The sequence below is a fragment of the Sturnus vulgaris genome, chromosome 7 (assembly GCF_052056855.1).
Source record: "Sturnus vulgaris isolate bStuVul1 chromosome 7, bStuVul1.hap1, whole genome shotgun sequence".
Classification (NCBI taxonomy): Eukaryota; Metazoa; Chordata; class Aves; order Passeriformes; family Sturnidae; genus Sturnus; species Sturnus vulgaris.
In genome coordinates this window covers 40521959-40535895 of record NC_142249.1, presented here as the reverse complement: position 1 = coordinate 40535895, position 13937 = coordinate 40521959, and the positions used below count along the sequence as shown (strand labels likewise).

At 46.5% G+C, this 13937-nt stretch overlaps 1 protein-coding gene across 4 annotated transcripts in view; it reads left to right on the top strand.

Annotated features, from left to right (window-relative positions):
* CACNB4 (calcium voltage-gated channel auxiliary subunit beta 4) overlaps positions 1-12922 on the top strand; it is a 76095-nt gene extending 63173 nt beyond the window's left edge. For 2 of the 4 annotated variants that reach the window (XM_088168425.1, XM_088168427.1), the window contains 3 exons: positions 3186-3371; positions 4446-4498; positions 7164-12922. In XM_088168425.1, coding sequence (XP_088024551.1) covers positions 3186-3371; positions 4446-4496 — 237 coding nt within the window. In that variant the 3' untranslated portion in view covers positions 4497-4498; positions 7164-12922. Of the gene's footprint in view, positions 1-3185; positions 3372-3727; positions 4324-4445; positions 4499-7163 lie in introns of those variants that run through there. The other 2 variants (XM_088168424.1, XM_088168426.1) reach the window with 2 other exon arrangements.
* The last annotated feature ends 1015 nt before the right edge of the window (positions 12923-13937 follow it).

Genomic DNA, 13937 nt, shown 5'->3' with positions numbered 1-13937 from the left:
TGAGTGGTTTGTGGTGTTTGCCCTGAGCTTACACCCAGAACAGCCCTCTGCACATTGTCCTGTGGGAAAGGTCTTTCCTCTGGCACCTGCACACACACTACCCTGGGCAGTTTCACAGCCTTTTTTTTTTTTCTCTTTCTGCAGTAATTTCCTCTTCCTCAGCTTCACTTTGCTCACATCAGCTGAAATGAGAGAAGTCACCAGAGAAGCTGTGGCTGTTCCAACCCTGGAAGTGTCTCAGGCCAGGCTGGACAGGGCTTGGAGTGGAAGGTGTCCCTGCTCATGGCAGGGGTGGATGAGATGGTTTTTTAGGTCCCTTCCAACTTGTGGGATTCCCAAATTCCATGAAATAATCCATGTGCTGCCACAGCTTGTTGGGTGCATTGTGGCACTTGGATTGTCCACCCCTAGATTTACTAAACTCTGCCTCAACACCCAGTCCTGGATTTCCATTCCAGTGCTGAAGGCAACCAGGTGAGGCCCCACCTGGATCAGAAAGGCCTCTCCAAATGTCAGAGTCCCAGGTTTCAGCCTTGAACCCAGCCCTGCTCCCAGGCTGTTTGCACCCTGCCCTGCCCAGGAGCTGCTCCCAGACCAGCTCAGCACTTTGCACTGGTGATGGGGAGGAAGTGATTGCTGACTTTGAGATCTCCCAGAGAGGTGACAGTCTGGCTTGGCTTGAAATTAAAGTTGATGATTTAATTAGGTAAAAGTACATTGCTAAGAGCAAAGGCAGTGCTCCCTCTCTCCTGTTTTATCCCTTTTACAGCTCAGGTTCCTGCAAGAGGAGAATTTGGTTTGTTTAAAGGGAAGAAGGTCCTTGCAAAGGATGCAATCCTCACTCTGTTCCTTTGCTGAGAGCCAGCCATAAGGAATGAGCTGCATGTCTAGACATTGTAAAAATAGCTGTCTCTCTGGGCATATTTGAGCTCAGGAACTGCTTTCATTATTAATTCCTTGCTAATCTGCCCCTGATGCTGCTTGAGCTGGTGTTGGGCACTGCAGGACACCAGGAATATTTCAGGACTCCAGGAACTCCACAGCAGGACCATGGCAGGGCTCAAGGAAACACAAACTGTACCTCCTTAAATCCACTGCTCATAAACACTTCCTTATGGTTGTTATTTTTTCAAACTTCTGAATTCATGCCAAGAGAGGGTACAAACTCCTCAGGTCTATTTGACACGACCTAAAAGATACCTAAAATTACATTGCAGCAGAACTAAAGTGCATTGGTTAATTAAAATGTAATTAGGATATATCTACGAGTTGAAATTCTTCCTCCTTTCAGGTGATTCTACAGCAAACCAAAAGAAATAGCAGAGGACAGTGGCCTCTGATCTGCTCTTCAGCAAAGGCCACTTGTGTCACTAGAGAGTCACCAGGAGCTGGGGATGCTCCTGTGGTGACTTCTGTGCACGTAAGAAAATCTGGCAGAGGAATTGCTTTACTCCATGACCCTCACAAAGAGGGATCTCCCTAAAAGATGATTTCCTGCCAAATCCATGGGAACACAACCAACCCAGCTGAGGGATGAGCAGAGCTGTTGAATGCTAGAGAAAACCTGAGTGGTTTATTCTCTTTTCTTTTATTCTCCTTGTCAGACACGGGAGTCAGGATCCTGCCAGGGCTGCAGTGAAATATTCGAAGGGTAACAGTTGTTAGGAGTCCTAAATCCAGTGTAATTCTTTATTTAAGAAAACATGTTACACTCCCAGGTGTTCCATTTCAGTCTTTTCCAAAGCAAAGTACATGTAAGCAAATCACGTCCTTTTATCTTCTAATTTAACTGTGTTTTAATTGATAATTTCTTCCTCAAGTGAGTGATAGACAGGAATGTGTGGTGCATCAACAATAGCAAAATAGTAAAAGCAGTAAATAAAGAGAGGAGCAAAAGAAGAGCAATAAACACTGAACTGGACCAAGGGATGCAGTGTTAGGAATATTCTGATTAAAAGGAAACTCCTCCTTGCTGGCAGAGGAGGAAACTTCTCTGCCATGGTGAGAAGAGAGAATAAATTTTAAAAAAGGAAAAAAAAAGATGCTTTATTATTTTAAATCTTATTCTGAGAGCTGTAAAAACAGGTGGAAGAGAGCAGCCTGTGGTTAGTGTTGGTTGCCCTTGACATGCACAGCACCTGCTCTTATTTTCCATTTCCTGTGCTGTTCTCAGTATTTTGCAGTATTTTGCAAAGTTAAGATGAGAGATGAGATAGGAAGTTGAACTGCTGAAAATAGGGTTTTGTTTCTCTCGAGGGGCTCTGCTGGTTCTGGCAGGGATGGAGGTGCTTACAGCCAGCACATGAGGAGCTGTCTGCAGAATTCCCTGAGGCAGGAATGCTGCTGCTGTCAGGGCTGCCTGCCTTCTTCACTGCTCTGGGAATGGTTTTAGGGGCATCAGCACTAAAAAGAAAGAAAGAAATGAATTGAAGAGTTTTGGGCTCATGCAACAGCCAGAGACCCAGGGACAGTGTTCTGTCCTGAGGGCTTTGGCTCTTGGTCACCTTCTAAACCCACTTGTACCATTTTCTGTTCCAGCCACGGAATCATGGAATGGTTTGGGTTGGAAGGGACCTCAAAACTCACCCAGTCCCACTCCCTGCCTTGGCAGGGACACCTTCCACTGTCCCAGGGTGCTCCAAGCCCTGTCCAGCCTGGCCTGGGACACTCCCAGGGATCCAGGGGCAGCCACAGCTGCTCTGGGCACCTTTGCCAGGGCTTCACCTCCTTCCCAGCCACGAATTCCTTCCCAATATCCCATCCATCCCTGCTGTGTTTCAGTGTGAACCTATCCCCTATGCTGCTATAAGAATTCCCTCTCCATATTTGCTGCTCCCTCCCTCTCTCCCTCACTCCCATTCCTGTCCCTGACCAATTCCAAGGCTCGGTGTGCCCAGGGATCCAGGGGCAGCCACAGCTGCTCTGGGCACCTTTGCCAGGGCTTCACCTCCCCCCCAGCCACGAATTCCTTCCCAATATCCAGTCCATCCCTGCTGTATTTCAGTGTGAACCTATCCCCTATGCTGCTATAAGAATTCCCTCTCTGTGTTCCCTGCTCCCTCCCTCTTTCCCCCACTCCCATTCCTGTCCCTGACCAACTCCAAGGCTCGGTGTGCCCAGCAGCGTTTGCCAGCCCCGTGTCACACGGCCATGACTGCCCTGTGTCCCTGTGTCCCTGTGCCCAGGACATGTTTGACGTGATCCTGGACGAGAACCAGCTGGAGGACGCCTGCGAGCACCTGGCCGAGTACCTGGAGGCGTACTGGAGAGCCACGCACACGTCCAGTGCCACGCCCATGACCCCCCTGCTGGGCAGGAACCTGGCCCCCTCCGCCCTGTCCCCGTACCCCGCCGCCATCTCCGGCCTGCAGGTAGGAAAAGCAGAGCACGTGGGTTTGTTCAGCCTGCCAGGGGCTGTGCTGGCACTCAGCCCTGCTTTGTGAGCCGCTGCTCTCTCCCTGTTTGGCCAACATCAGCTCAGGGGTGTAAAGCAGTGAGGAACTGAACGCTGGGAATGCTCTGCTTTTAGTGGGAAGTAAAAGAACCAATTCCCAATAATCGATTTCCTAGCCAGGAGTCAGCTCTGTTATGCTCCCTTTTATTCTACCCTCATAACTTCACCAAACATTCACTTTTTTGGGTGGAAAAGCTTGTTCTTTGAGTGTGAATAAAAAGACATTCTTTTTTTTTACCCATTGAAAAAAATTGTGACCCTTTTTTTCCACAGGGATAGCTCAGACTCGGCTGAACTTTGACACTTCAATCGTGGCATGTAAATAGTCCTTAATGAGAAGTACGTGCTTTATTAAGTTTGAAACCAGAAATGTTTGGGGCTAATAACTGGGAATGCTTGAGGGGCTCAGGATTGCAGGGAGCTTTAAATCCTGCAAGTTTCAGTGTGTGTGGGACTCCAGGAGTGTCACTTGCTAATGTACGTCAGAAATAGAACTGAACAAATGACATTTAATGAATAATTCACCTGACAAATGTAACAAATGTCTGCTCTGCTTGTGGAGTGCCTGGAAGCAGGTAACAGTTTTGGAGGAAATGACTCTTGTTTGGTGTTCTCAGTTAACATGCAGCTGGTTTTGCTGTGAGTGAGCTGCACTTCCCTGAAGGTGCTTAATTCCTGCACTCACCTTTCTAAAGCCCTGCTTGGCTTTATTGGGACCAGCAAGTCACTGTCTCCTGAGTGGCTGAATGCACAAGCACTGTTCTGTTACTAATAATAACATGCACATGTAAACTGTTGTTTCCATTTTCCACTTGCCTTAAAATTTCAGTTTTCCATCCCTTCATACCAATAAAATACCATCTGCAGAACTTTCACCTCTTCAGTTTCATTTTGAGAACTGGGTGTATCCACAGAATTTTTTTCAGGCATTTATTTCTCTCTGATCAATGGACACCAGCAATAACTGTGAAATGTTGCTCCATTTACTTAGGGAAAACTCACACTGAAGATGAAAATCACCCCTGTGCAGTGGGCTGGCTGAAGGTATGCATCACTTAATCCCCACTTCACCCGAATTCCAAAGGGTTTCGGTGGGATCAATGGTGCTGGTGCTCTGCAGAGGGGTAAATTTCTCCTGGAGTGATCATACCCAAGCAGAGGCTGCAGGTTTTCCGTGCCAGGAGGGTTCAGGCCCTGCTGTTTTCCATGGGTTTCTCACAGTAAGGACTTCCACCATCCCTGTTACCCACGAGGAGGTTTTATACTCATTCAAACCTTTGAAGGATTTGCATCAGCTTTCACTGTGGTGATGTGTGTGGTAATTAAAAGGCACTCAGGCTAATTAAATCAGCAAAGGTGCTTGTGATATAGGAAGATTTTTTATTCCTTATGCCCTTGATACCTCAGGGTCTGAAAAGCAAAAGTCCAGAGGCTCATGTAGCAGCGAGCCTGATACAGGTGTGCTGGGACAGGCTGTCCCTGCCTCACCAAATCCAGGTTTGGGAGACTCCCATTTTTACCTGGCTGTGGCCTGGACTTTGGTTTACTGAGAACTGAAAGTTCTGACTGAGCTCCTGACTCATGGAGGTCACGAGGGTGATGTTGTGTGGCACAAATCCAGAGCAGTCAGAGAGGGCACAGGTGGCAGTGCTGGCTCTGCCACTCCTGGTCCTTGGGAATTGCCTTCCTTAAAGGAAAGGATGCTCAGCTGAGGGGGGAAGAGTAAATTTGATCTTTGGGCAGGAAAATATTTATTGCTCAGAGCAGCCATCCCTGGTAGTGTCCCAGGCCGAGCTGGATGGAGCTTGGAGCAACCTGGGATAGTGGAAGGTGTCCCTGTCCATGGAGGGGAAGGAATTAGGTGATCCTAAATTTCCCTTCCAACCCAAACCATCCTGGGATCCTTTAACTCCTTGGAACAGTTTGCCTCTGTGACTGGTTAGCTCTAAACATAGTCTAGCCTAATTTCAGTGCGTGGATTCAAAGCCTATAGCTCAGGTTTTGGGGAGATGTGTTCCTTAGGCTCCAGGGAATTGGGGTTTCAATTATTGCAGGTGGTCATTCCAATCACAGAGCAGGATCATAAGGTACCTAGGACATCAGAGCCAGGTGTAACCACCCCAGGTGTGTCCCCCTGGCACCCCAGGAGCTCAGCAGCAGCACTGGGATGGGCACACAGCCCAGGGCAGCAGGAGGGTTTCAGGAAAGCAGCAGGATGCAGCCTGAGAGTGAATTACCACAGGGAAGGCAGAGGGGTGAGCACAGAGTTAAAGCTACAATCGATGAGGGGATTAAACATCCAAACTGCATCTGTGTCAGAGAAACACAAGGATAATCCATCATGGAACCCCAGAATGGTTTGGGTTGGACTGGACCTTAAAGCCCATTCATGGGCAGGGACACCTCCCACTGTCCCAGGGTGTTCCAGCCTGGCCTGGGACACTGCCAGGGATCCAGGGGCAGCCACAGCTGCTCTGGGCACCCTGTGCCAGGGCCTGCCCACCCTCCCAGCCAGGAATTCCCAATTCCCAATATCCCATCCATCCCTGCCCTCTGGCACTGGGAGCCATTCCCTGTGTCCTGTCCCTCCATCCCTTGTCCCCAGTCCCTCTCCAGCTCTCCTGGAGCCCCTTCAGGCCCTGGAATGTGCTGGAAGCTCTCCCTGGATCCTTCCCTTCTCCAGGGGAACATTCCCAGCTCTCCCAGACTGCCTTTAATTTCTGAAGCACTTTGCCATAATCCCCACTAACACCTGGTGCTCTGAGTAGAATTGGGGATCCCGTGGCTGGAGTTCTCCCCAGTATCTGGGGTCAGGTTCATTCAGGGCCCCTCTCCAGGAGTCTTCTGGCAGCACCATCCCAGAGCTGTAACCACACACCCCCTGCTCCATCCCTGCCCCAGCCACAGCAGCCTGGGATATAAATTATTCAGGAAAGCAGTCGCCAGGCAGAGGCTGTAGCAGCAGCAGGAAGGTTTTATATCCCAGACAGCAGGGGCTGGAGTTTCAGCACTCAGTTTGTCCTGAGAGATGGGTGCTGATACTCCTGACAGGTTTAATGTGTGGTGAAAGCAAACAAAATACTTATTTTAGGCTATTTCTTCATTGTGCCGTTAACTGGCAAAAAAATACGAACTAATTTTATTCATGTGACAAATGATGGGCATTGTCATTATGGGAACGTGAGGAGAGCAAAGGCTTCTAATTAATAAATTATCATTGGAAGGGATTTTCTGTCGACATATTTAAATACTGTGTTTCAGTTGAAAGAATTTATTTTCTAACGATTTTAGCGTGCCCTTGGCTGCCTGCTGAGCAGCCCATCATTGGTTTGGTCTTAGGAAGGGTTTTTAAATAAGGCTCAGAGCCAACCCGAACAAACATCTTCAGATGTTTTTTTTCCAAAACCACAGAAACGGACGCTTAGACATTCCCTAAGCAGAGCAGCAGCGTGAATGTTCTGTTCCTGATCAGAGAAAAGTGATAAATGCTGACTACATCAGCTCACTTTTCATGCTCGATGTAATAATAATATTCAGCAGGGCGAGCTTCCCTCTGCAGGAAGCAGAGCTGGCCCTCTCCCAGCAGCCAGGCGTGCCTGGAACATGAGTGCCACGAGGCTGCACCAAGGCCTGGCACGGGGCTGGGCAGGAGCTCAGGGGGTTGCCCGAGGGTTTTGGGTATTAACGTTGGCGTTTTTGGCCCCCGCAGAGCCAGCGCGGGAGGCACGGCGCCCACTCCGCCGAGAATTCCCCCGTGGAGCGGCGCGGCCTCGTGAGTTCCGACGAGAATTATCACAACGAGAGGGCTCGAAAGAGCAGGAACCGCTTGTCTTCCAGTTCCCAGCACAGCCGAGAGCACTATCCCCTGGTGGAGGAGGAATTCCCCGAGCCCTACCAGGACTCGTACAAACCCCACCGCAGCCGCGGCTCCCCCGGCGCCTACAGCCACGACTCGCGGCACCGGCTCTGAGCGCGGGGACTGGGCAAAAAATACAAAAAAACAAAAAATCCAACAAAAAAAAAACCAACAGCACCCGTCATTGATACCTTGCCATAACGTAGCTAGAAATAACAATTAAATCATGTTAATTTGGCAGGTGTGACCGTGACACTGCACTCACACCTTGCTGTCATTGATGTTTAATTAGGGGGCAGCAAAACCCAGCCCGGCCCTTCCGTTTCTGCCCGATTCATAGAGGTTGTTTTTGGGATTATTTTTGGGTTTAATACAGCATTTGCATTTATAGCCATATTTTTTTCTTGTCCTTAGGTATTAGAACACATCCGTTTGTAATTTTGGGTACTTATCGAGGCACTTATAAAATAATTTCCTGTGCTGGAAATTCCAAATGACCAGTTCCAGTTGGAACCAATTTATAAACCAATTCCTGTTGGAATTTGGGTGAATTGACTGGAAAGTCGACGTGAGCATGTTGGGAAAAAAAAAAAAAAACAAATACAAAGAAAAATCTGAAAATTACAAACCACTGAAAGTCAGAAAGTCAGCTCCAGTATTTGTTTGCTGGGAGCTCAATTTCCATTTCAGGTTAGAATAAACGGATTTATTCTAACGATTTCTTTCCAGAATGACTTTTTCAGACAAACCAAATGTAAACTCTCGAGAGTGCCAAATATCCCAAATTATTGCAGCAGTTACAAAACACTTTCCAGTTTGAAATTATTTTTAGACCTGGCATGAATGTTGCAGCCAAATGATTCTTGAGTTCAGCCAGTCCTGACAGTTTTGTCAGGACCAGCAGGGAGGAACTGCGACAGGAGACAGGAAATAGGGACAGGAAAAGGAACAAACTCCATCGTTTGTGTGCTTGGAATAGTTGGGTTTTTTCCCATTCTTTTACCTGAATAGCAGCTAGAAGTCCCAAAATGGAACAGGAACAGGAGTATATAGAGATTTTTCTCCCATTTTTCTCCTGCTTTTTAAAAGGAAAACAATGCCCTCCTCTGACCCCATGTGTAGAGTACCTCCATCCCAGTACCCCCAGCAGCTGCCCACGTGTTCCATGTCCCCAGCCCCACCTCTGAATGTCTGACAATTCCAGCGGTGCACCAGAACTCTCCAGAAGATCCATCCCAGCCATGAAACCCAAGGGGAGGGAGTGGGCTTGGACAGTCACCAGTGATGAACATTTCTAACAACATCTCGGTCAGAATTGCAATAAAAAGGGAAGACCAGACAAAAATCTGCTCCCAGGGAAGTCGTAGAGCTGATTCCAAGCTTTGGATTCCAAGAGCTATGATAAATCCTTGGAGATATTGCTGCCTTACTTCCTACCAATCATTTCTTTCACCTACTTGAGTTCCTTCCAAGAGATGAATTTCTGTGGCTGGACCTTGTGTTTTAACACCATCAGTGAAGCCTTAGATCCCATGGGATTGAAAATTGACCCCCATTGTCAATTTTGTACAACCACTGACATCTTCCAGCAGAGCCTCCCGAAATTCCCCATCTCCAGTTCCCTGGAATTGACACAATTATGCTGAGCATGCATTTGTTTATGCAGGTTCATGTCACAACTATATTTTTTTCCCCAAAATAAGGATCATTAAATTTTTTATTTGCTTGTTTTCCTCCCAAAGCCTGCTGAACCCAGGCTTTGAAAGCATGTAGCACTAAAGGAATTTCTGGAATATTCCAATTTCTTCTACTTCCTAGACCTGTTTGGCAAAGACCACTGGTGTTTCCAGCATCCTGGAGTCTGATTATCCTCTTGAAGTTACTGGGAAAAGCAATCCATGTCCTTTGTGGGATACCCAAACCCACACCCATCTCCAGCAGCATTAAAAGGTGGCAGACACCTGATTAATTAATCATTTTAATGACTCCACAGGCAGCTCCAGCACCACTGAGTGATGGAAAATATGGGAATCTCCACTGGTGTCCCAGAGTTCTGGGTGGATGTGCCAGACCTGATCCTGCCTGGTTCCCTGTGGCTGCAGATGCTGGAGGAGCTCTGAGGCTGAAACACAGCAGGACCTGGCCTGGCACCTGCAGCTCCTCCAGGATTCTGTGCTGCAGCACAGTGGAACATCCTCCAGGAAGTTTCCCAGCCCTTTTTCCATGTGCAGCACACTCAGCTGCATGACAAAGGAGCTTTTAGGTGACCCCTTCTTCTCTGAGCTGTCCCTGTTGGTGCATTGAGGTCCTGATTGCAGGGGAGCTGTACAGCCCTGGGCAGCAGCTGCTTCTCTTTCTTCTGCACTAGATTAGCTCATTAACTACTTGAGGAGATTTGCATATTTGCAGATTTCCTAGAGCCTTCTGCAGCCTTGCTTTAAGTCTTCCATGTCAGCCCAGGCCAGGGAAGGATCCCCAGCCACCACACAATGTCTGCACAATCCATCACCTGAACATCTCAAGTGCCAAAACCACTTGGGTTTGACAAAAACAAGCTTGTGATGGGCCTGAGGTGCTTCATTCCATGGGGTTAAGCTGCCTTGACTCCTGAGTTTCTGCCAGAACCCATTCCATTGTAATAAAAGGAACCAGGGGCCCTGCACGTCTCCCTCCTTGCTGGGGTGTTCAATTCTTTGAAAAGAAATATTTAAATACAAATTCACCAAGCGTGCTGGGAGACTCCTCATTTATTGCAGATACTATGGGCAGTGTTTGTGTGAAAAAGGGATTTCTGTTCAGGACACAGTGAGGAGTGAAAGCTGTGCTGGGGATCAGGACTGCTAATTCCTGCTGGGATTCCAGCACTGCTGAGCAGCTCTGTCGTGGTTTAGTTGAAATTGTGGAGTTCATGTGTTCCTGACTGAAGCAATCCAGCCTCATTCTCCAGTCCTCACATCATTCCTTGTTATTAAAATAATACTAAAGAGCAGAGCTCTGTTTTGAGCTCTGGCAGAGACAGAGGGTTTAGAAATGTTTATAAAATAGGGATTTTCTTAAGTTTTGTTCTTATCCGAGCTTCTCATTCGGACCCTTTATGATTAATGAGGATTTAACCAATCAAGGTGATAACAACAATCTCTAAAGAGAAAATTCAGCACATTCTTATGTCTGGGAATCAATTATTTTAATTGTTAACGTTTGAATTTCAAATCCTTTCTCCCTGGAGTTGTATTTAACATGTAGAGATTCTTTTCCTGATGCCAAACCTTTCTCCCACGGGATGTGCAACTCACAGCTGCTGATATTTGTAACTCCAGTTTGATGCCAAATCTTCTGAATTCAGTTTGGTCTCAACACCACAGAATTCCCTGGAGCATCCAGACTCTGCTGTCTTTACTGACTTCACCATTCTAAAATGATATTGTTCTTCCTGTTGTTCACAGCACACTGATTTGGGTAAGTCTGGGGTTCTGACACTCCTTTTTTCTTTAATAATCCATTAAATGTGTCCTCTGCTGTATTTTCTTTCACAAGTTCAGTACTTCTGAAACTTGCCCTTGATCCCACATTCCTAATTTTTTTTTTTTAAGGCAAAATAATTGGAGACACACATGACAAATGACACATGACAAAAATCAGATGCTTATTTTATAAAATGCCATTTATACAAACCTGGGTTTGCTCCTAAAAATGTGCATTTTCAAATCAAGTTCTCTTACCCCTGTTGGTGCCAGTCCAGGTTTGGATCCATGGGATTCTGCTGCCATGTATTTTGTTGGAGTTGCCTCTCATTCCCTCAAATATTAATCCTGCAAAGGCTGCAGGACCCTGTAATTCAGCCAAGCATAACTCTGGGGAAATGGAGTTAAAATGATCCTAAAAGAGAGTGTGGTGTCATTTTAAGAGGCATTTGAATAACCTTGGTGAGGTTGTTACCAAACCCAGTTTTTAGATAGAAAAAAAAAAAGGTATATCTTTTTTTTAAAAAAGGGACATTTTAATAAAGTTGTAAGACATAAGTAAGGAATTAACTGAGGGAAAGAGGTGAAAATGCTACTTAGGAGTGAAAATTCAGATTTCTTTCATTGTGTGTGGAATCCACTCAAGAAGTCAGGAGAAATATTGTGATTAAATCCACCCAGAGAATGTGGGGAGGAGGTGGAAATCATTCCAAGTGTTAACAATGTCACTCCTTTATTCCTTTGAAGCTGGGAGCAGCCTTGCCTTTGGTCTCAGGATGATTTATGGACCTGCCTTGGCAATTTGGGAAACCAAATTCCTTGGCAGTGACACCAACTCCTGTCCTGTCCAAGAGCAAGGTCTGCCCAGGAATGGCACCTGCTGATCATCCCCTGCCTTATCAATATTGCCTGAAAAGCAAATTTCCTGTAACATCCCCGTGTTCAATCTGCTCTGCAGCAGAGAATCCACTGAGCTCAAAATTCTCTCTTCTGCCAACGGTGTGAACACAGAGCAAGGGAAAAGAAGCACATTTGTTATAGCACAAATTTACAATAATTCCACTCCTGCATCTGGCATCGTGTTTTTGGAACTGAGGGGGAGATTTCTGATCCAGCATCAGTGGATTTATTGCATTTTTGATCTGTTTACTCGCTGCCTGATACTTCAGCAGTTGATTTTGGCATTTTGCACATGGGATTGATTTTTCAATAACTTGTATCCCTTCCATCTTAATTAATTAATGACAACAAAAAGAACCTTTTCAAATCACAAAGCCCACTGCATTCATTTCTGCTGATTTCCTCCTGGAAGTTGAAAATCACATTAATAACTTTAATTTTGGCCAATGTGTAGATCTGGGATGTGACTGGTGAACCCAGCAGCAGCCCAAGGTCAGGAATGAAACGCTCCCAGGAAATGTTTGTGGGGATACAGAGCTTGGAGGTGGGGGAAGGAAGAGTCACAGCACCCAAAATTCCCCAAGAACTGCAAACCTGAAGGGAGGTGAGGTTAAGGAATGTGTGTTTGGGATTGGGACACACCTGATTGATTCCCTCCTGGTGCACACAGGGAGGGCCAGGCCAGCAAAATGCAGATTGTGTGTAAGCAGAGCAGGGAGAAGGTTGGGATCAGCCATCCCAACTGCAAACTCCAGACCTTGGGCTTCTCAGATCCCAGAAAATCTCTGTTTCTCAGCCCAAACTGGTTCCCAGGGAGAGCCTGGCAGAGCTGCCTCACTGGGAGCCAGTTCAGAGCCACACTGGTGAAGACATTACTGCCTTTACTGGGACAGAGCCACCCCAAATTTGTGTTTTCTGCTGATTTTCCCTTTGTTTTGCCCTCTAGACCCTGTGTGTGTAGCACCCGACCAGGCATGTGGGTACCATATACTATGCAATGTGTACAGTGGTGCATGCTCTGCTCTCCCTCTGCTTTTAGTGGCTTTCAAAGAAAACTACAAAAACTGGAAAAAAAGAGAAAAAAAAAAAAAAAAAAAGTGGTGTTATTTTTGTGACCAGGATCATGCAGACTGCATGCCCATAGTATCCTCATTTCTATGGATTCGTTTTCTGGAATTTAGATGTAAAAAGATGAACTGCATTACAATAACTTTTCTACAATAAATGAACAAAACTACCAAGCGTTTAAAAGTCTGTCCAGTCTTTTTGTGTCCTGCACTAAGATTGGGAAAATGCTCAAGAGAGTCGGGAGAAACCCGGAGTCCTGTGGCATTTTTGTTGTTTGCCAATAGTTTTTGGCAGCAGCCTCACGTGTTACATTTTTAGGAAAATTTAATGAGGTTCTGAAGAAGGAGATGCATCTGCTCTGCGAAATAAATGATGTTTATTTTTGTAACGAGCTTAAATAGCTGTGACCCAGAAGTACAAAAATACAGATAATTCCTGCTGATGCAGCAGGGAATGAGGTACTTGCAGCCAACTGCTCCTTTGAAGGATTCTGGGGAATGTTCAGGCCTTTGGAGCTGGGATCTTCCACTTGGTTAGAATTGGTTCCTAGGCAGGAACAAGGGGCAGAATGATGGGAGGGATTAAGGATTGGTTAATTAAAAGATAATTAAGTTTCTCACAGAATGGTGAAGGTTGGAAAAGACCTCCAAGGCCATCAGATGTGACTGATCCCCACCTTGTCACCAGCCTAGAGCCCTGAGTGCCACCTCCAGCCATTTATCATGGCCTGGAAAACTGAAAGCATTGGAAAATTCTGCCTTGGGCACGGAGTTCCAGCCTCCTCTTCCCAAAAATGAGTAACAGGAACCAGCAACCTCCCCGAGATGCTGTGAGCACCCAAACCCTGCCTTGGAGGGACAGGAGCACTTGGGCCAGGTGAGCTGCACGGTGCATTTACACCCCTCAGGCAGATCTAAAGCTCTTGAAATTCTGTTTAATGGGGTTTTCTTGGCTCTGTGTTCAAAATCAGATCTCAGCACGTGAGTTTTCAGCCAAGCTGTTAATGAAAAGCAGAAGGGTTTTCAAATAAATATATATTTTAAAAAAACCTTTTGTGTGTTTTCATGTGATCCTAGGGGTTAAAAATTCCTTAAGCTGCTTAAGTTGTCTGTGTCCTGGGAAGGGGCTGGAGAATTCCTGAGGGAAATGGGAAAGGGGCTGGAGAATTCCTGAGGGAAATGGGAAGGGGCTTAGGCTG